We start from the raw sequence: 23,030 nt of genomic DNA, 5'->3' as shown, positions 1-23,030 counted from the left end.
CATTCTTTCAAGCAAAAACCAATTTGGGACAAGGCTTATGCAAGTTTGCTATTGTTTTAGCTAACAATGTAGGAGTTTTATTTTAAAAGTTTGCATATCAAAGATAATAGACACAAGGGAACTGGTTTTATGTATCCAATAAAATTTCGTTATTTAGCAAGACAGGTGGTATGTGCATCTGTTTTAAGTTTTTTTTATTATCAGTTTTAACAACTGTCAGACACAAAGACACTTGTCAGAAAGGTTGTTTGAAATGACAAACATATGTAGCAAAAAAATTTTAAAAAATATAGAGTATAGTAGAAATCTGTTCTTTTACAATAGGTTTACAGGCGGAAAAACTGTACTGGAAAATGGACTCTTTATTATAATATGAATATTAATTTGTTTTCCCTGGATGTCTTGTCAGAAGCCATTATGATAGTCCAGCTAGATTCTAGGCCACAACATCTAGATTGAAACAAAAAAGACATTTACTACATATGCCCCAATATATTAAATAATGTGAATATGGTATGTAGTGTAAACTAATGCTTTAACTATACAAATCGGAGAATGTTTTGATTAATAGAAGTGAGAGAAATGTGTCCCATGAATGTGTAACAATATGTGAGCTTCTTTCACTCAAAATAGCTCATGCACCGTTTAGTTGTGTATACATCCATTGGAATGTCTACTAATGGACATTTTACAAGTCTCTGATAAAACAGGGAGCAGTAATGCAATCTGTGTACCAACTTCCATTTCATATCAATAAGCAAATGTATTTTTTCTGTTGCATTAACAAAAAGAGGTTTAGGCCTTGAATTAAATAGACTTCTTTTTGTGTTCTTGTGTGGAACAAACATAAAAGGTTTTAAGGCTTGTTTCATTTATTCACTGTTTTACACAGGTTCCTGCATACCTAGCCATGAAGTATAAAAGAGCTTAAATTGTAAGGAAGTTAAGGGAAAATAACATTAATGATTCACAATAAAATTATGATAGTGATGATGGATGTTTTTTATTTTTTTATCCAGCACAAGTCCAGCTCATAAGTATTACTTGGCTATGGACCCAGTGAATGAATTCCTATATCTGTCAGACACCAGTAGCAGAAAGGTCTACAGACTGAAGTCTCTCGCTGAGCCCAAGGATCTGGCTAGGAATTTTGAATTGGTGGCTGGAACTGGTGAACAGTGCCTTCCCTTTGATCAGAGTCATTGTGGAGATGGGGGGAAAGCATCAGAAGCTTCTCTCAACAATCCTAGAGGTAAGTCTGCCACAGAATTCACAGAATTCTCCATAGTTAGTTAGACACATTTTAAAAGTTTAAGTGAATTGGGCTAAATCATAATGTGTGCATGAGATGTTCCTTAGATTAGTGGTCTACAGCGACTTTGTCCGGGGGTAAATGTGTTTGGGAAAATGACAGTCCTATTTATACTTCTGCAAAAGTTTCATACACAAATGCAGCACTGATTACAGTTTCTACTGAACAGAGAGTAGGTGTGGAAAGTGAGATTTGAGGTGGTGGTTGTTTTTCATTTATGTATTCTCCCAGTGGTAAATAGCTTGCTGTTATCTTGATCAAAGCCCAGCTTCAGTGCAGTTCAGACCATATTGCTATGATGAATAACTCATTGGTCTGCCAAGCACAGACAGTCTGCTTTTTCTTGGTGGAAATGAAAAGATAAAAGGGTTGAAGAAAAACAATAGTACTCATATTTAGGTAGAAACAAATATGTTTAAATATGTTCAACAAAACTAGATGCAAACTACGTATTTTGAAGTAATACAATAAAACAAAAAATGGTAACCCTTGTCTCTCATGATACATCATGTTGATGACTTATCACTTTAGACTGGAACCACAGCACCATGGAAATGGCACTGTACTCAGCATACTTGAAAATCAGAAGCATCCTTTGTACGCCCTAATGAAAATGAATAAAATCGACCACAATAATACATTATAGCCTTAGTAATTCCAGACATGTTTTGTTCTGCCTCTACATCATATGAGCCCTATAAGATAATTTTTCTGTCACTTTCATAAAAAATATTCCAGGCTGAAAGCATAATATTTTAGCATTCTGTGTGTGCAACACAATGCAAATATAATATCTCAAAAATTCCATCGAAGGCATTCATTTATGTTTTCATTTTTTCATTTTCTTCTTGGCATTTGAAATTCCATTGAACAGTCTCAGTGGGAAGAAAATTTGTAATTAAAAAAGAAAATGTACGTCTTTCCATGATTAGTATTAATAAGTGTTTTGTTTTCAGACACGTAATTAGCATAGGATTTAATTACTAAAATTGCAGATAAGGTTAGTCCTTTAGCAATAGTGGCAAACAGAAATGAGAAAATAAAAGACCCTACACAAAGAGTCTCAATGCTTCACTGTGAAGCATTTTTAGAAAATAATTTGAGTTTCATAAGTATGTCTGAAGGAAGTCTTTGTAATGTCATTAATTTTTTAGGCCTTAGCCAATTGATGTCCAAATCCTCAAATCTCTCCAGCTTTGAAGTTCAAGTAGAGTCACTAAGTTTGCCTAGGATCAAAATTCCTGTGCATTTTTTAAACAGCTAATGTGTTTAAAAATGAGGTTCAGAATAACACGAGCAAATAACTGAGGATGGATTAATCTCTGAGCTACTTTCTATGAGGACAGACGTCTGTTTTTGATGCCAAGAATTATTGTTATGTAGACCCCTTATCTGCTCAAAACCGGGCAGAGAGCAGCTTAGCTTGCACCACACAGACCCATTTAAGATCAAAATGGATTCAGATTCAGTCAGCCCAGAATTCTGAGGTCCCGTAGCCCAAAGGTGGAAGAGTAATGCCTTTATCACGTAGTAACATACTGCAACTGCCGCTCTCTTTTGAGCAAAGTGTTTTCCCAGAGCCCCTATTACTGACTCATGCATTTGTAGTACGACAACAAATGTGAGGGGGCACAAATCCACATTTTGAAAGGAGAAGCAGGTTGATGTGGGTAGAAAATTACGCGCTGTGAAGAACAAAAGTGCATAAATGCAATTGGCATGTGAATTTGAAGTACCATGACTAGGAAAGCTGTTATGACACAAAGAATTTTGGCAGCAAACATAAAGCCTTTTCACAAAAATAATAATTCCAAAACACTGTATCAGAAAAGTGCCCCTGTATTTAAATAATAGCTTATTTCAAGCCTGAGCAAGTCCAGGATGACAAATTTGGACTAGCTGGACAAGGGCTGTAACTAAGTGGGTTAAAGTCATGCCATTTGTCCAGTTTAAGTAGCATATTGCAATGTCTATATGTCCCTGATACAAATGCAACTGGCCCACGACAGTTTTTTAGTTCATGCTTACTTTACAGTGAGTATTGGCATTCTTACTCATCCCACGGTAATCCAGTTTCCCTACTGTACAAAAAATATCAGAACTGTTTTATGGCTCCCTAGGCTGTGCGGCATTAGCAATCCTTTGTCATTGTCACCTCTGTGGAGGTTGTATTCTGTACACTTTTTCTTATTTTTTATAATCTATTCTCTCTAACTGCCTTCTCTAATACATTTTATAAAAGAAGTGTGTTATGGGGAACAAGGGTGGGAAGGGAGAGTTTCCATCTATTCCTATTCAGATGCAAAATAGGCATAGAGCTTGTGATTTTGCAACAGACCAAGATCCAGACAAGACATTCTCTTATATAATAACATTGACATTTTCCCTGTGGTCCAATGCAATAGTAATTTAACCTTTTACAAAGTATTTTCCAGTTAATTTTAGTACCAGTCACAACAAGTTTGTTTGTTCACATCTAGATAATTTCTGAATGTGGTTTATTTATGAGAAAGAGCATGCTTTCAGGAAGGTGCTTATGAGAATTTCCAGATATTGAGTCATGTTATTTTTGTGTGCGGTCCTGATTTGAGTTATTTTTGTTTTTATATACCTTTTGAATAAAAGACCGTTAAAAAAAACATTAATAATGGTTGTGAACTGCAGAAATACAGTATGTCTTTAAGAGCTACAATGGAATTCTTTGCATTTTTTAAATTAATTAATAGGTCAGTTCTAACCAGTGCTACTACATAATGGAATGTGATTCTGATAACAAGGCCTTTGGGAACATTCTTAATCCTGGTTATGCTGTTTGCTTTCTTTACTGCGAGTAGTAATATGTGATGCTGATGAAATTTTAAATACTTATAGAAAAAGATAGTTGCGTCATAGACATGATTTTTCCATATGATATTAAAAAAGATTACTGTGGTGTTTCTGAGGGGAAATTATTTTTTAATCAAGTGTAGGCGTCACATTTCCCTTTTTTTCAGTAGAGAGAACATCCGTTTTCACAACAAAGAGAAAACAAGGACAGAAGAAAAGTCTAAAATTTGACATTTGATAAATGCTTTCATACCCTATTAACCTCCTATGTCATGGCACATTTTTGCTTTTAGTAAATGTTAAAAAACTTGGGCTGCTACTGTAGCTTTGAAGACAACTACCATGATATTTGCACCTCATGCCTGGACTCTTAAAACACCAGCTATTATAAGATCACTTTATTAGCCATATACAGTTTCTTACATTAGGAATTTGTCTTTTCGCATACCCCAGCTTGCTCTCCATGAGACACACAGGCACACAGATGGGGAGAGAAAAGCTTGGGTTCTGAGCGCAGGGTCAGCCATTTATATGACGCCCCTGGAGCAGTTGGGGTTAAGGGCCTTGCTCAGGGGTCCAACGTAGTAGGATTCCTCTGCCGGCCACTGGATTTGAACTGGCAACCTTCCAGCCACATTAAGTTTTCTTAGTAAATTTGGAAGCCTGTATAGTCACTGATGATGAGTGATGAACTGACTCATCTCTTACTTGTCCATCCAGCAACATGTTATCTTCCAGTCTGACCCTGATAAATCCATTTCTTTAAGTAATTTTAATGAATCCATAGTTTTGTTTTTCAAGTAGTTATTTATACAGACAACTTGCATTACCATTGCTATTCACTACATGTTGCAGTTACCTTAAAGGTAATAGTATCATAAAAACTAGGACTGAACACTGATACTTCTGTTTTTAGAAAGTTTACTTTCTGGTAATTTTTTGTATTTTGTAATATATATTCCCATTAATTTATATCAGTGAATATAAGAAAAGGTTCCTTCTGTCGATTTATACAGTATTATAGATCTGTAGTCTCCTGTTAGTGGAATGTGTGACTTACATTATAATTTGAGCACGGTGCTTTATACCATTAAAGTATAAAACAAAATGTTTACATTTTGCAGTTTCATGAAGTAGCATACGGTTTTTGTTTTATGATTGTGCCTTTTAAATAATCTTCAGTTCCAGCTTGTTTGACAATTAATATTGCTAGAAAAAGAATTAAACCAGCCCTCAATTCAGACCAAAGATTTTGGAAGGTGAACTTTTTCATAAATAGTGTTAAGACAAGGTATTGCAGGAGATAGATTGTGAAAGATGACATTCATGCACTATTTGCTAAATCAAGCAGTGAATCAATTACGAATCCTGGCAGGTTTTTAGATGGCATTCAGTCACTGTCAGAGGAGTCACCAGTCTTACTTTATCAATCTGTCAGCACTCCTGATTGACAGAAGAGCATTTGAATAATACAGACAGATGGTTTCTAATTTGTTCTTTTTTTCTGCCCTTTCATGTTTGCTAGATAGCTGAATACCAAAGCTATATTTGTGTTATATACATTGATAATCAAATTAACTTATTACTCTATTCATGCATGTGTATTTTTAGAAATATAAAGTGCACAGATTCTAGATATTGATTAAATGCTCTTTTGCCATTTTGACTAAATAATCACTCATGACTGACTTTGATACTCTTGACGGGCTTTGTTGCATATGCATCATCTCATACAGTAAGTGAAAGAGTTGAGCCTTTGAGGTGATTTAACCTCTTGAAACCAAGCCTAGTGAAGTAAAGAACTAAACAGAAAGGAAGCAATATACTTTGAGCAGTGCCTTTGTGCCACCAGTATTTTAGAGCAACACCTCAGGTGAAAACATGAGCATGAGCCAAGTCATCTTTAACATTGAATCAAGGTAATGAGTAAACCACTCTTGGTAGATGTCAGTGAGTGTGGCACAAATGTACACAGCAATACACGAGACCAATCAAAGGTCTGGGTAGGAGTGTCTAATCTCTACAGAATTCCATTTGTAGTGATTGATGGTAACCTGACAACACCAACCTGCACTGATCAAATCCTGGATTCTCACTTGCTGCCCTTCATATTGGTTCATTCTGACATGATGACATTCTATCAGGACAATGTATGTCCTCATGCAGTGACATCCACAGAATCTACAAGAGTAATGGGACAGAATCTCACAGTAAGTACAGCATCTGCAACTTTGTGCAAAGCATGCATCGCGGATGTATAGTTATATTGCCCTACACCAGTGGCAATGAACAGTGCTTAATTATGACACATGTAAATTAACAGAAAGAATTTACATATGTAATGTCTGTTCATACAAAAAATAATGAGTCATTTCCCTGGTAATTTGTACATTCTACAGTGATAAGTGCAGTTATAACTAATACATTTCTTCTGATGCTTTGTACATTATGTTTTGGGGTCCAACTTAGAAAATCCATTTGTTTTTAACCTCTTCATCCAATCTGTGAGCTGGTGTCTGTCCAGACAAGCAACAGGCACAAGACAGAATACACCCTGGAGAGGATGACAGTTCATTGCAGGGCACACTCACACACAAACACAGACTAACCACACACTCACACCAGGGCCAATTTTCCAAAAGCCAATTAACCAACCAGTATGTCTTGGGACTTTGGAAGGAAACCGAAGCACCCAGTAAAAACCTATGTGAACATGGAGAGAATATACAAACTCCACACAGACAGCACTCCAGGTCTGGAATTGAACCCAGCGCTCCAGAGCTGCAAAACAGCAGTGCTAAACACTGTGGCACCATGTTACCTCTGCATAGAGCAAATTCCCAATGAATAATAAATCAAGATCAGAAATCCTTTATCAATCTTTGTGAGACGTGATAACAGATTGTCTTCTCCTAACACAGATATTTTAATATGGACCATAATATGACCCCTTTATTTAATTTAATCTGGAATCATAAGACGGAAACAAAATGTAAAACCACACCTTAGTACTTTTCTGTTTGAGTATTGATCTTTCATTAGACCTAGCTAGGTCAATGACTAACTCATGTACTTTGTAATAGCATGGGTTCAGACTCAGGTGACACTCTTAATGAGTACTTCTTAAGTAGGTTAGAAAGCAGCAGTGTTTGGTGACAGATTTCTGCTCCTGTTTCATAAATGCAGAAGCACTTTGCTTGTCCTTGGAAAGAATGACTGTGTGGAAAAAACAAAAAAAAAATCTTATCTGAGCTGAGAAAAGAGTTATCTCCCAGTGCCAGCTCAGGGTAGCTTAAGTCACATTTATGAAAACTTAATCCTGGGAACTCTTAAACCTGGAGTGATATAAATTAGTGGCATATTAACTGGAGCCCTTTGATGTTAATATCAAGAAGAGGTGACACAAGACTGTCACCCACACACCTGAGATTTGCACAAACAGCAGTGATTCAGTCAAGCATAGCCGACTCTGCTGAAGCTCGGTAAGCAGGAGCTGTTAACTGAAATGCCCTTTAGTGATAGCAGAATACATTAAAGATTATTGCATTGTTTTCAGGTAATCTCTTGCCTGACACACTTTCTGCAATTTTTCAAATGAGACAGCCTAAGGAAGAAATGAGTAAGGTAATGACGGGCTTACTTCAACCCCATTTGAATCTCTTCCCAGCCCACTTTGATAGCTGGCATTAAAACAAAAAAAAACAAAAAAGCTGAAAGTCAATTCCCAGTGCTCAGCTTCATGTGATCAGCATTAAATAGTTCTGTCACTTAATTCTGAATTTTAATGCAAGGCTTTGTCAGTTGGCAGGGATATACAAGAAGAGTATAAGCAAGGAGTTTGAAAGAATGCCTGGATTGTAAAACAATGACTCCAATCCATGTGAAGTGCAGCATTAACTTTGACAGCTAATTAGCTGTAGGTTTAAAGTCATCTGCATGATCAGACTTCTGCAAACTTTGAACAGTTTTGGATGCTTTTCTCTGATTTTGCATTTGCTCATGTCTTCCACAATAGCTTATTTACACATGACCAAAAAACCAGGATTCCTGAACCCGGGTTTGTTTTGAACAACACTCAAAACAATGAATGCTAAGGAGCCCTCCAAAGTCTTTCCAATTCCCCTTTCTCACTGAGCAAATGAATCAATGAATGTAATGCAAATCCTGAGACGCCAGCATTTGTGTTGTGATTCTAATTGATTTGGTCAGGTTTACAAGCACCAGTATTTGTTAGCATCTTTATTTTTAACAGTGGTATAAATATAATTATTATTAATTGCAGATGGAAGAGGCAGTAGAAACAGTGTTGGTGGTAACACTTACAAAATTGTAATATTGATGAAGAATTTCAATCAAGAAACACCTCTTTCATTATCAGCTGATCTAAGAAACAAATGTTATCAATATCATATGACAAGTCACTGCAAATGCCTGGAGATTTTGCTATCACTGCTTGATTTGGTGTAAATGCCCTTTTACAATAAGCATTTGGGAATTTCAAAGGACTTTGGGACTGTTTGACAGTGGCCTGTTTTATGTACCTTTTGGAAAACATTACATTGTCTAAAGGATACTGGATTATTATTTAGCACCCCGTTGTATTTTAGATCAAGCAATGTTGAATAAATCATGTTTATTGATGTATTCATTCTTTCATCTAAACCTTAGGTATAATTTTGAATAACTGTTTGACAGACTGACAGAAAATTCAGGACAAAAATACAATGCTTTACTGCCCAGAGTGAAACAAAGCCAAACACCTCAGCCTTTATACTGTACCACAACGTTTCGCAGGACAAACATTGGGATTTAAAGAAAGCAAGGTGTAAAAACTGCTGTGAAATGTACACATGCAAGATAAAATACAATAGAAACTTTATTAACTATAAAATATAAACTTTCCTTCCTCAAATTATATTCCAGTTGTTTCAGACACCCCCAAACTGTCTTTTTGCAAGCCATATTGGCAGAATCTGAGCTTATGCTACTCTGTCAACAGCTATTGTTTGTGCGTCAGAATCCTACCTTCCCAGATGAAGTCACTGCTGTGTGGCCAGAATAGAATTGTCTTGCTTCATTCACACTTGTCTTAACAGAGGACATCCAGTAACTGGATGTACAACTGTCAAAGACTGGATTTGAACCTGCTGTCCTCCACTTGTACGAATTGTCCGAATTGTCATAATTATACCACATTATACCGATTGGCACCTAGAACAATTTGATCAGGCCAGTTTAAAAGGCAGTCTTCTGCTCACAGTAGATATTTCTTTGAAATGTTTTTTCCAATTTGTTTTTTTTTGCTAATGCACTTTAAATGTTAGATTCTATCTCTATTTGTTAATCAGAAAACTCAGTTTTGTAGAAATGAATGGACATTTTTAAATCCTAGTTGCCAAGCTTTCTTAAATATGTATTAAAATTTAGCAAAGGTCTCACTCATAGCAATTAATAAAGACCTGTGATATATAAAAACATTTCAATTTAAATAAATTAAATTAATTTAAATGAAATAACCATTTTCAAGATTTTTCTTTTTAAATGTGGACTAGAGAAAAACATATTTTACATGTAATTTGAAGGTAGTGTCCCGTGTTTGGACCTACATTTGCTGTTTTTATATTTATCCTGTCTCAATTTTTCGTGAACAAAAAATTGTTTATTTTAAATAATATAAGTTTGTCCATTTTCAAAAGACATTTGGACACTAAGAAATAAGATGATAAAAATTGAATTTTTTGTCAACTAAATGTAAAATACAATGAAGTCTCAGGGACCTGCAACAAAAAACCTACAGTATAAGAAAAACATAATCGCACAATAACTAAAACTAATTTACTTCTACAAAAACATTTTATCAAATTGAGAGCATTCTATAGGCACGTAAATTCACATCTAATGGAAATAGAACATTTTATGGATCATTTCTTGATTACATCATTTTAATTCTAAATGCATTTTTATAACTTAACAGATATTCAGTTTAATTTAAATTGTATCTGAACAATTGTAAGCATGGACAGAATAGGAAAATTAATTATTCCTTTAATAACAGCAGAAAATTGCTTGTCCATGAGAGAAGACTTCTCTGCAAATATGCAATTTAGAGGAAATTAAATTAATTAATTTTAAAGGTTCTTCTCAACCAATAATGTGAACATGTATTTAATTACAGGGACATTTTAAATATCCTGTTCCTTAGAAAAGCTTCCAGCATTAAGCATTGTGAATTAAAATTGTTTTTTAGTTACAGAATATTTTTTTTCTATTTCCATTAACAAACAATTTAGTGTGTTTTTGCTTCAGAAGGAGGTTTCGTTTAGGTCCCTAAGCAAGCATTCTTATAAAAATAAATGTATTCAGTATTTGCTGTGTGACAGTTCTCATCTACTGTTTATACGGCCAATTATCAAAACCTCATGGGGTCCAAAATCAAGAAACATCATACTAAACCTTCTCCTGAGGGAAAAGGAGCTGTCCACACAATCAATGTAGAGGGCATGAACATTTCAGAATTACAGCTTCAATCAGCATGCACTGGCATGGAAACTGCCACTGCCACTTTAATGAGAAAGCATAAATGGCCGACGCAATCATCCATGAATGCAGACACTGAGGCGAATCTGATGGATCAGGCTTTTTTGATGAGAACCAACTGTGTGTGGACAAAAGCTTTAAGAAACTCTTAGTGAAGTTGAGAAGGCTTAAGATAAAACACCACGCTAGAACTTTCTGACCAAGCAACATACAGTAGATTTACATCTTAACATGACAAAAGGGTTGGAGATCCATGGGTCAAATCAGTCTTTTAAAAATTACTCTTTTTCGGTCTGTACCGACAAAGGCATAAACATTGGGTCAGACATCATGAGAGGTACAGTATACACATCTCCCAGGAGGTTTCCTTAGAGAGCTGGGCATCAGAATTCCTTCCGACGTTTTCCATAATAGAATTAGACTAGTGCGTCTAAATATAACTTGATATGCCTGTTGCATTAATTTTACTGGACACCCCACTTCTAGCCCCCGCCAGCACCACCACAATAACAGAAACTTGATTTTTGAGGGGAAAGAGCCATAAATTATACAGGGTAGCCATAACTGCGCACTTAAAATGAACACACATGCATAGAGAGTTGAAGAGAATGCCTGTCGACAGGTTCTTCAGAATAAAGATTGAGTTCAAAAATAACTTTCCTTCATCTCTTTCTTAAGTAGTACATTTAATATTAACATTTCAGGATTTATTACAAGACTGGAGAATCATTTTAAGTGAATCTCCTAGTACACATGGTTTTCCGTTCATGTCCTATTTAAAATTTATAAAAACAAGTGTTTTGCCATTGAAATAATTTTAAAAGTATTAACGTACATTAGGCATTGAGGAAGAAAAACAAGCTTTTGCTTTATTCTCTCTTCTCTCAATGTTTCTCCACACATTAAATAAAAAAACAATAGGAAAATGTGTGTTTTGTTAAATAATTAATTCCTGAGTGGTGTAGTGGTGCAATTACCTTCACTAATGAGAAAAAATTAAATGTGGAGAATTATAGGTGTTGATGTTTTCATGTGATAATTATGTATTTTGTGGAGTTTATTCAAGTTTGTTGAATAAAAACGTGCCCTTAAAATATGGATGGAATCCAGATTTATTGGTTCAAAGACAGTTTGTTCAGTAGGTGGCATTACTCTTGGGGATCTAATTTATTTTATCCTTTGTCAAAACAGTCAATGAAATCTGATGGAATCACAATTCAATTGCTTATCTACTAATAAAAATATCTGAATAGATGTCTGAAGGTCATCGCATTTTATGAGCCCCTTATGATATTACAGTATATTTATATTATATATTGTTGTTCAAATTGCCTTATTCTATAATACATAATCAAATGTACCCCAAGTGTAATTCCTTATTTAAAAAATATATAAAATGAGCACGTTAGCATGTCAATTTTATTTCCATTGAAAACCAATATCAATAATAAAATGAAACTTCTACTGAAAGTTTTGCTCATTTTACTTAAAAAAATATGTTTTTTATTATTCTATTCCAATTAATACTATCAATAGGAAATTTTCATATTCCCTAACTCCTTTTCTCAGTTACACAAGCTGGAATTCTGTGACATTTCCAATGTGATTGCTGTAGAACTGCATTGTATGGGATAGGCAGAGATTATCCTTCAATTTTGTTCCAGGGTCTAAATTTACATGTCTGTGCCTTGCATGTAATTGTCTTATGATGTAATGGCATCCTTAGGTTTACATGACATTCAGGATTTTCTGTGTAATTTGTTCATGCTGTCACACCATGCAAATGTGTGAAATATGATCTCAATAAAACAATGAAAATATAGAGGACATATTGTGCAAAGTCATCTCCACAGACATATGAGTTTATCAGAGTTTACACAAGAAGTGTGATCCAAACCTTATCTCTCACAGGGAAGAGCATAGTGCACCTGAGCACTTTCGGGCACTGGAATACCATACGGTTTTATTAGGTCTAAAGTCACTGGTCTAGAGTGCATGACATTTTATTTTTCATTCTGCCTACATACAATTCGGAAAGTGCACACAAAACACTACATCAGCAAATCCTCTTCCATCTCCGAAGTAAACTACAGTAACAAAAGCCCCCGCCTACTCAGAACAAATATATTTTTGAATCTCAATAACAGAAATGAGCTGTCGGAAAGAGCATATATTTCCTGGAGATGCTGAAAAAATGTGGTTCTTTTTTGTAGCAGAGGCAACAGGCAAAAGGTTAATCACTTAGATTCATACAAACAGGATGAAAAGTGATAAAAATCAATCTCAACAACAGCAAACACAGCATCAGTGCATGTGAAATTTGTACTTTTGTTGTAACAGTAGCCCATAATGTGTGTACATGATATAAGATTTTTTTCCATTGAAATTTAAAGCAGGTAAAATCAGACCTCTAGGTATCTTCTGTTATAAGTTTATAAAATAACATAAATGATTCAATAAATGTAAAGATAGGTAAATCCTATAATACTCTCCTGTGTGTTAAGTTTTCATAAACTACTCTGCACCGGGTGATAGCAAATTTTAGTAAATAACTATTTAAAAATAGCATTTGTATTTATTACAAGACTGGAGAATCATTTTAAGTGAATCTCACAGTACATATGGTTTTCTATTTATGTGCTATTAAAAACAAATAAATCTCTTTACTTTAATCATTTACATGTCCACAGATGATGTACAGTAATAGAAATATTTTAAACAAAGTATAAAACTACATGCATACCCATACATTCATTAATTGCATTTTTTTCAACAAGGTTAAATGAATAGCAACATTTAAGCATAATTCTTGAAGGGGTAAGGCTATTTAAGAGAAATTAAGTGGAATTAGATTATATTAAATCAGTGGGGAAATGGATGGCGACAGTTTAAATAGATACTACCTGAAGCAAAAAACAGAATAAATTTATCAAGAAAAAAATACTATTAAGTCAAAATCATTAAGTCAAAAGCTAAAAAATAGTATTCCAACTGGTTCAACTATTACATTGGGAAAAATATAAGCAAAGGGTGTCTTTTATTTAAAAAAAGATTACGAAACAGCAGATCCAGTTAAAGAAAAATAGTACAACAAATTGCAAGCAAAGTTAAAAAAGGAAAATAATAACTAAATAAGTATTTCACTCATACTGTATGTTCACAAACGAAGAAGTCAACAATGTGCCTCAGGCAGCAGAGGAACAAAGTTCTGTATTGAATAGTTCTGGCACAGAAGAGGGAGATGTGTTTCAGGTGGTAGAAGCTCTCAAGATAAATAAACCCTGAGGGCTTAATGGTATCTTGTGCTTGAGAAAATAACATCTGTTAGCCAGAAGCCATTGACACCACTCTTCCAACAGTGGATAAAGACCACTGTAGTACCCATTGACTAAATAATTGCTAATATAGTACCCTTCTTTAAAAAGGGTGTGAAAATGAAACCAAGTAAATATAAACTAATAGTTCTGACTTTTATTACATGTAAGGTAATGAAGACTATTATAAAAACTAAACTAAAGAATCACTACAGGAAATAGCATGTATTTATAAAAGGTAGGCCTTACCTAAAGAACTTAAAACTTCTTTGAACAAGTGACAGCAGTAATGGCTGCACAAAAAGGATGATAATATAATATGAACAATTAAATCAAAACCTTTAGGTGACATTCCAGAAAATGCTTATGTTTGGATTGAGAATTGGTTATTAAATAGAAGACAAAAAGGGTACATACAGGGAATGAATACTAATTAGAGTAATGTAATTAGTGGAGTAATGCAAAAATCTGTACTAGGACCACTGCTCTTCTTAATTTATGTCAGTGATCAACAATTGTTTGGAATAGTGACCAATCTAGTTTGCAGAACAGATACGTAAATGCTGTAGAAGCAGATGATGACATTTAATTTTATTTAATATGTTTAAAGTAGTACATTTAAACCAGACAATTAAAGTACATTTAAAGTAGACAATTGCTGGGTTTTTCATGCAGATAATAATAACAGAAACTATAAATACAAAATGGGAAATGCTGAATTAAAGAGGCTACTCATGAAAAAGTATTTTGTATTTATGTTCACTCATTATCTTCTAAACAATGTGGGAAAACAATTAAAAAGGAAAATAATATGCAAAGATATATAGTTAAAAGCATAGAATTTAAATCAACACATTATGTTAAATTTGTATAAAGAATACTAATGTGTATAAGAACATTGTGTATCATTTTTAGGAAACATACAGCTGCTCTTGAATCAGTCTAGAGAAGAACAGCCAAATACTGTACATTTAGGGGTCAAGGGAAACTAAGACCTACAGACTGAAGGAATTGAACCTTTTTACCCTTAAAAAATTGAGAAGTATGAGGGGACCTGATACAAGTATTTAAATTCCTAGTCAACCCAGCAGCCTTCATTAAAATGAGAAGTGAACCAGTGGATATATGTGAGAACTATGTGGAAGTAAAACTCAGCACTCTTCTTTACCAAAGGGGCTGTGAGGTATAAAACAAGCTACTGCATGTTGCTGTATGCTGGCTTCTTCCAAGAGACATCTAGGTGAGATCCTTTGATCAATTAATTACTACTAACAAACAGTCCAGATGGGCAGAATAGTGTCCTCTCATTTGTAACATTTCTTATGTTCATATGTTCTAATATGATTAAATGAAATTTTTCATATGACATCGTATTTGTAAGTTGTTAAAATAAAATATTAAACAGATATTCAAGACTCAGTTACTGGTATCAGTCATTCTTTTTACAATAGTTCTAGATTAATAATAAATGTACTGTAATACCTAGATTGGGGAAATTATTTTTTTTTTCTTTTGAAATTTTGATTTTTTTACACTGTAAATTGCCAAATTACAGTGCGTAGTATCCAATTATGCAATGTGTCAGCTTTATCTAATTTATCCATCTCTTTTGCTATAGTTAGTATCTTTATTTTGTGATAGGTAACAGCATTAACAATACAGGCAATTAAAATTTTGCAGCTAAACAAAGAAGGCTTTCTAGCCCTGTTGAAGCATAACAGCCATGTGCCATCCAACTGCATCTGAGCGCTACGAACATGGCTCAATGATTCAGGCTTAGCATCAGAGAAGTGCTGTAATCCTGAAGTCAAAGATGTGTTATACCATATGGCACTGTGTAATCAGAGTAACTCAGAGCTGACAACAGATTACTGAAACACATAATGTAAAGGTGAAATGCCGAACCACATTTCCTTTTCATTATCATTTAATTTAAAAGTTGGTGTTCATTCTATGTTGTCCTGTTTGTATAATTTTCTAATTAGACGGCACTGCAAATGAGAAATGTGATTTTTTTTTCTTGTTGTACATATATTCATTAATAATGTAGATATTAACAAATACACAGCAACAGATGTCTGATGACATTTAAGTAATCACTGGTACAGCTGTATATTACAGAAAATTGTCAAAGCCATCTGACATGCTGTCTATTAACTCTTTTGACAAAGAATACGAAAACAACATTCCTCTTAAATAAAAGCTTAAGTGCATTTTATATTTCCGAGGACCATGTTCCATTAGAATAAACAGTGGGAGTTTTTTGCCTGAAGCTGACAAAAAAACTCCTACAGACATTCTTTTAGGGTTGTCATTTTTCTAGCTTGGTCTGAGACTGATTTTGTGATTCTACAGTACACTTGAGTAAGCTAGGAAAGGATTTTTTCTCATACAAAAAACATTAGCTACCACCAGGGGTCCTCAGTAAAATAATAAAAAAAGAATATTAAATCATTAAAATCTTGCCATTCTTTTGTTAACCACAGAGAAGCAGATCTAAAATAGTTGTGAACATTTTGGAAGTATTTAATCCAAGTCTTCTTTTTTTAAACACAATTCCAATATATTCCACAAATGTATTACATAAATTCCACATCTTTTAAGCTGAGCTGAAAATGGATTCCACAGAAAATATATCAGATTTTCTTCATCTGACAGTAAGTCACATACCTGAAGAAACTTTCACAGCTGTTATGTTTTTTTTTCTTCCTTTCTGTGGTATAGACTGGAATTAACCTCTGCTTGTCCCATTAAAATAAAACACTCTTACTGACAGAGGAGACATTACAAACTCTGCATGATTTTAAAACAGTAGAAAGCTAGCCACATCCTGATTAAAGAAAAACTATTCTAGAATATTGTTTTCAGTGTGGTTTAATTAATGTCTTTGTAGAAATTTAGTTTGTGCAAATTCCGATAATACACAACGCCCTCGTGTCAGTGTTTAATTCTCTTTTTAACAACTTATATTTTTTGTAAACAGAAATTATTTATTCTATCTCACCCGAAAAATTATTTAAATTAATTATTATCTTGATTGGTCTAAGATTCTGTTATACTAGATTTCATAACATGTAGTACAGGTACAGTAGTTAGAAACAACACAATTTACTAAATACTGCACATTTCTAAATGATATTATTATTATCCTACATGGCACCACCAGGTTCTAAACAGTGCAGAGAAAAAGTCTGTGAACCCCCTAGGGTGATCCAATTAGTTGTATAACACAAATTATTATATATTTACCATCCTTGTGTGAATATGTAAACCTTTAGTGATTTAGCGTATTCGTAGTGCCTGGTACGTTATCCTGCTAATACAACTGTCATGACCACTTCTACACACATTATGTAATTTGTTCATGTCCTTGTAAAGTCAGCAGCCAGCAGCCATATCACCCTGCAACTCACAACTGGCAACCCACTGAAGCTTAACAGGTGTGATCCTGGTCAGTACCTGGATGGGAGACCTCCTGGGAAAAACTAAGGTTGCTGCTGGAAGAGGTGTTAGTGGGGCCAGCAGGGGGTGCTCAGGTATGGTGACGGGGACACTATACTGTAAACAGGTGCCCTCCTTCGGATGAGACGTAAAACCGAGGTCCTGACTCTCTGTGGTCATTAAAAATCCCAGGGTGTTTCTCGAAAAGAGTAGGGGTGTAACCCCGGTGTCCTGGCCAAATTTCCCATTGGCCCTTACCAATCATGGCCTCCTAATAATCCCCCTCTATGAATTGGCTACATTACTCTGCTCTCCTTCCCACTGATAGCTGTTGTGTGGTGAGTGTTCTGGCGCACTATGGCTGCCGTCACATCATTCAGGTGGATGCTGCACATTGGTGGTGGTGGAGGGAATCCCAATTACCTGTAAAGCGCTTTGAGTGGAGTGTCCAGAAAAGCGCTATATAAGTGTAAGCAGTTATTATTATTATAAAGTATTATGTATCTGATTATAACATCTTTTGTTGCGGCTATGAAGGCTATTTTTCAACCAAATTCAAATAAAGTATTACCCAAAAGTAAAAGAGGTCATACAAAGAATCTGGGAAAAAGATTATTTTTTTAACTAGGCTCAGAGATTGCAGGAAATAAGTAAAAGTCATGAGGTGTTAGGCCACATACAGTATGTGTCATGTAGAAGTGACATACTTGCTGTTTTTACCTGTGGTTTTAACCTACTTTCGATACATCTGTTTGGTTTGTCTTAGAGATCATTCAGAAAATACAAGTGATGTTTTCAGTTCCAAAAGGATGATCAATTAAATCTGATATGTCATTGTGTGTATGAAGCCAAATTCATTTTTTTGCTTATTTGCACTGCAAAAAAAGTATTTATTTTAAACATTTATTTTTTAATATGGACTTATTTGTTTCCAAAGAGACTCTAAAGAAACTCTGTTTCTAAAGAGTTTCTAAGATTGTCCGTGTGTGACGGACAATAAGTACAATTATTACAGAACAACATAAATAATTTCTCCTTATTGCTGTTTCATACACTATTGTAACTACAGATATTTATTTCTCAGCAGTATAGAGTTAGTTTAGGTTCTAAGGTAAAACAATAACAATAACAATACAAAATTATTTTACATATTTGACTCAGTGTTATTAAGAAACAAAAAACCAACGATTGCCAGAATTGTACTTGCAAAATTGTACAGTATATAAAGTTGCACAAAGATTCGTGAACAGTGAAATCAAGGCTCTTCATTCAGTAGAATTTAAAGAACAGTAAAACAAGCCAGTAACAGGGTAATCTTGAAACTATTTAGCCGAAAGTGCCAGTGATTCTACATTGCTGTGCAAAGCCAGTAATAGAAATACAGTAGCTCAATTAAATTAACTCAGCAAAGAGCAGAACAAGATTGTCTATGAGAAAATCACAATGCAATGGCCACCTCATGGACGAATGTTATGTTTTAATTACAAAACTAAATTATTTTCTAATAACAATAAGTTGAAGGTTTTTTAATATGAGATTCATTCACATCTCAAGTGGGACGATCAGTCAGATTACTCCAGGAAAACCTAGTTTATCAGTATAGGCTCTCCTTCAACCCTGAATTGTTTGAAGCAGCCAGAAAATTGATGGATATTTATCAGTGAACCCCAGTGATTAATCCTTACAGTGTGCACCACTGATTCACTTGTCAAGCACTACTAACCAGTTCAGTATTATTGAAATTAAGGACCTACCATAGAATGAGAAACAAAATACATTTGAAATCGTCTACCAAGTGTTTTTGGGTGAGACTTATGAATCTATTTTAATGAACTTTGTAATGCTTTGCCTGAATGTCACCAGACAAGAGTGAGTGTAAAATTTGGGCTTGTGGTGAAAAGGTCTCCAAGTCATTATGAATACACTGAATATGGTATGTGCTAGTTCCTTTGACATGCAGTAATGGATGTTCCTTGATGCTTTCAAAACATTTTATATAGCTTATCCTGTATTTTTTTATCCGGGTTTTATGAATAGAAATCTTTCTTTTTACTTTTGAAACATTTACTTTTTTATTACCAAAGCTAACCCATTTTTTAAGTCATGTGAATTGGTTGAAAGTGAAATCTTTTATTACAATCAGTCTTTTAAATCAGTGAAGGACAGAACCTTTTTCAACAACTTTGAGATTAATTCTTCGAAAAGATTGTTATGTTGCCTGTGCCATAACTTGGCACCAATTCATTTGAAGCAACCAGTGGTCCAATATTAGATAGTTTTTTTTATACCAGCATAAAGTGGATTTAATGAAAATTGAGGGGGTATTGTTGGATACTGTTCCAGTTTAGTGAAGTAGACAATCTTTTTTTCTAAAAAATAGAACATAGTACTTCTGCGCTAAATAATTTTGTTCTTTGTAACTTCATCTTTGAAGTGACACCTTAAAGATGTACGAAATGTGGAAAATGGGGTGAGGCCATTTTGCACATCTTGGATGAGGCACTCCTTCTCGAGGGCTAAGAAATAACTGTTGGAACGTTAACCACGTGTGCACAGATTGTGTTTTTCTTAAATTTAAGAAAGGAATTGGATTCATTGCAAGCAGGGAGAAACGCAGACTGCTAGACAGTAGATCAGCCCTGAAGGGACCTGCCTTTTTTAATCTTTCTGCCATGACAGGATGATGAAGCAGTTTCGGAGAGGTGTGAAATGGTGCACCTGGCCTGTGGAGAAACACAGTGCTCCAGCCTCGTTTGCTATCAATCTCCCACTTTGCCTTGAGTTCACAAAATACATTACCCATTGAACAGAAAAGGTCAGTGTCTTTATAGCAGAAAAGTCACAAATTGTTTGATTTTAAATGGCTTGAACAGCAATATGGTAAATGGGCATTTCTAACAGTTTGAAGCTGAGGAAGAATAAATGTGACACCGGTGCGTGACAGACAGGAGATTCAATTTTCAGCCTTAAGCTGGGATGTGTAATTCAGATTCAGGCCCTCTGATGAATGAAAAAAATGAACCTTTGTTTAGCTTGTGTACAATTTTGGCAGTAATATCTGTCAAGATGTGTGATGGGTAAAATGCATGTTTCAGGGAAATGCATATATGTAGTGTTTTACCTTTACATAATAATGCATATGGACAGAAGCAGCATTTTACAATGATTGATATTGTGGATATTGATCAGAGAGTGATTGCCATAACATTGCCAGCTGACAATCCCCTTGATAAACCTGTAACTAAGGAGAATCATGTTGAGGGAAAAAAAACCTTTAAGTGATAAGCTACTACTGTTCTCTCAAACTAAGACTTTAAATAGTGATTCAGTAGTGACTGAAATGTATCTCAGGAGAAGGCAGCAGTCTGTTAAATTTCTTTATCCCATTGTACAGTATTACCTCTTTTCTTTATAATGTCCTTGGCAAGTTAAGGAGAATATTTTTAAGGGTAGGACAATGTTGTACAAAGGAGTGTTAGCTCTGTTGCACTTCCCACCTTGGTTGCCTTATTTTGAAAGTTTAAAACAATAGATATTGTTGTGCTGTATGGATATTGTAGCCATTCTTGAGCCATGAGGAAAGTAATCAAGAGGGAAGATACAGATGAACAAAGGAGTGTTCCTAACCCAGGTTGAACTAACTCACTATTAAATCATTGAGTCAGTAATATTAGGTCATCAATATTTAACAGTGACCAAACCATCTTAGGAATGTTATTATTCCAGCCTTCGTGGGATGGATCATAGGATAAAATGGAATAACAGGATAAAAAGGGATAAACAGAAGAACAGACAGTAAAGGAAGACACCATCATCCATTATCTTCACCATCACAACAAGATTGTACCGTGAGAGAGTTTACCTCCTTCAAAACAGCCTAGGTCTTATGTGTTTGGAAATTCTCATTTCCTAGTAGCTAGTTAGCTAAACATCTCACTCCTATTTCAGTGCGGACTTGTTTAGGATGAGGAAATTGGTTCCTATTAATTTGTTTAGAAAGAGAGATTTAGTCCTGGTTGGAATACATTTTTGTTTATTAAGATACAGGTTCCATCTTGGCCTGCTAAGGTTTTCTATGCATTTATACTATGTAGGGGCAGGGTCTGCAATTTTCAGATCGGACTCCTGATGCGAACTAACCAATGTGATCCATGAGTTATAACAGGTAAAATAGGTTTGGTTTGGGAGTCAGACATGATGTTAGCCTTTTCTGTACATTATACTTTATATATGCATGTATAACTTTTTAAAGTTTACCCATCTGAAACTTTAATTCAAAATAACTTAACATTTGTATCCATTTATACAGAGTGGCATTTTGGAGAGGCAATCAGCTCTCTAGAGCCTTGCTCTAGAGTACAACAATAGTGCCCTACTCAGGAATTGAACCAAAAAGCTTCCAGTCATGAGTTCACACCCCTAACTATTTATTTCACACTGCTGCATCTGCACATACTGCTCCATTGTAGTAACTGCAACCCAACACATTTTCTACATGTGCTGCTGACAAAGGGAAGCATGACATATCGCAAATTCCCTCAACGGGTGTGCAAAGTATCGACCCAGTTTATTCACTGGAACAAATGCAGTAGCTGAGCAATATTCAAGGAGACACATTGAGCAACTATGAATTTCTAACAAAAAAGGCTCCGTCCCAAACATAGTGATGTCACTGATTATGAATAGATGAGTGTAACCAAGTGCTGGGTTCACTTCTAGCTGGAATTCCCCAATAGACTGTGTCAAACTTCTTCAGACATTGTCTAAAATGATCAATGCAGTTATGAGATGTTATAGTGTCATTCACAGCATCAATAAGAAGGCACTTGCAGGAGATTCACATGTAATCACACTTTCACAATTCAGATGGCGCCTCTGCACCTCAAGCGCCTCTGTAATTGCCTTCAACCATTCAGCAGCTATACCTACAACACACAAATGTAAAGGCCTTTTATAAAATGCAGATGCCTTGCAATAACCACTGCTAATGGCAGCCATGCAAGACATTGCTAGGGTTGTGCATCTTACTCTTACTCTTAGGTAGTGCAACAATAGTAATGCTTCAACCATTGTTGATGTAGTTGTGCATCCTGTACCTCAACACCATACCATGTTGTCATTCCATTTGTTATATGAATGTTTATTAAATTAATGTACGGAATAAAAGTATTTCCTTGTGGATAAAAAGACATACTGTACATGCAGAGATTTTTAGGTTAAAAAAGTGGAGAACTGTTTTTTTATTTTATGGGAGTATTAAAATTAGAGAATCCCCTGTTGAGATGTCTGTCTCCTCTAGCAAAATTTTAAAATAGTAAACCTCTCCTAGGAGTTTTCCAGCAGCTTTTTATGTGCATCAGATGCACAGGATCTGATTGAAAGCTACGTATGTTTCTGTATGTGCATTTGTGTTCTAATTTTAGAAAGAACAAATAATAGTTTTATTTTTTACCAGCTTTCAGGTAATTTAACATGTGATATTCAGAAGTAAAATGAAAGAAAAGAGAAATGCATAGCAGATACACTCGGTAAAATGAACAGTAAAACTAAATTGTATGTCAAAAGTAAGAAGAATGTTTTTAAGTGAGTTTTAAAAGATA

General features: G+C 34.8%; 1 protein-coding gene and 1 long non-coding RNA gene across 7 annotated transcripts in view; one reads left to right on the top strand and one right to left on the bottom strand.

Annotated features, from left to right (window-relative positions):
• tenm1 (teneurin transmembrane protein 1) overlaps positions 1 to 23,030 on the top strand; it is a 339,710-nt gene that overhangs the window by 281,327 nt on the left and 35,353 nt on the right. For all 6 annotated transcript variants that reach the window (XM_088596739.1, XM_088596742.1, XM_088596741.1 and 3 more), the window contains one exon: positions 1,020 to 1,252. In XM_088596739.1, the coding sequence (XP_088452865.1) occupies positions 1,020 to 1,252 (233 nt within the window). The remainder of the gene's footprint in view (positions 1 to 1,019; positions 1,253 to 23,030) is intronic.
• Positions 1 to 23,030, bottom strand: part of LOC148653804 (uncharacterized) — an 84,486-nt gene that overhangs the window by 35,436 nt on the left and 26,020 nt on the right. The window contains exon 2 of the long non-coding RNA XR_015924843.1: positions 6,207 to 6,319. This is a non-coding gene — a long non-coding RNA (uncharacterized LOC148653804). The remainder of the gene's footprint in view (positions 1 to 6,206; positions 6,320 to 23,030) is intronic.

This window comes from Lepisosteus platostomus, chromosome 10 (genome assembly GCF_059453375.1).
Source record: "Lepisosteus platostomus isolate fLepPlt1 chromosome 10, fLepPlt1.hap1, whole genome shotgun sequence".
NCBI classification, from domain to species: Eukaryota; Metazoa; Chordata; class Actinopteri; order Semionotiformes; family Lepisosteidae; genus Lepisosteus; species Lepisosteus platostomus.
This window is presented reverse-complemented; position numbering and strand designations above follow the sequence as displayed.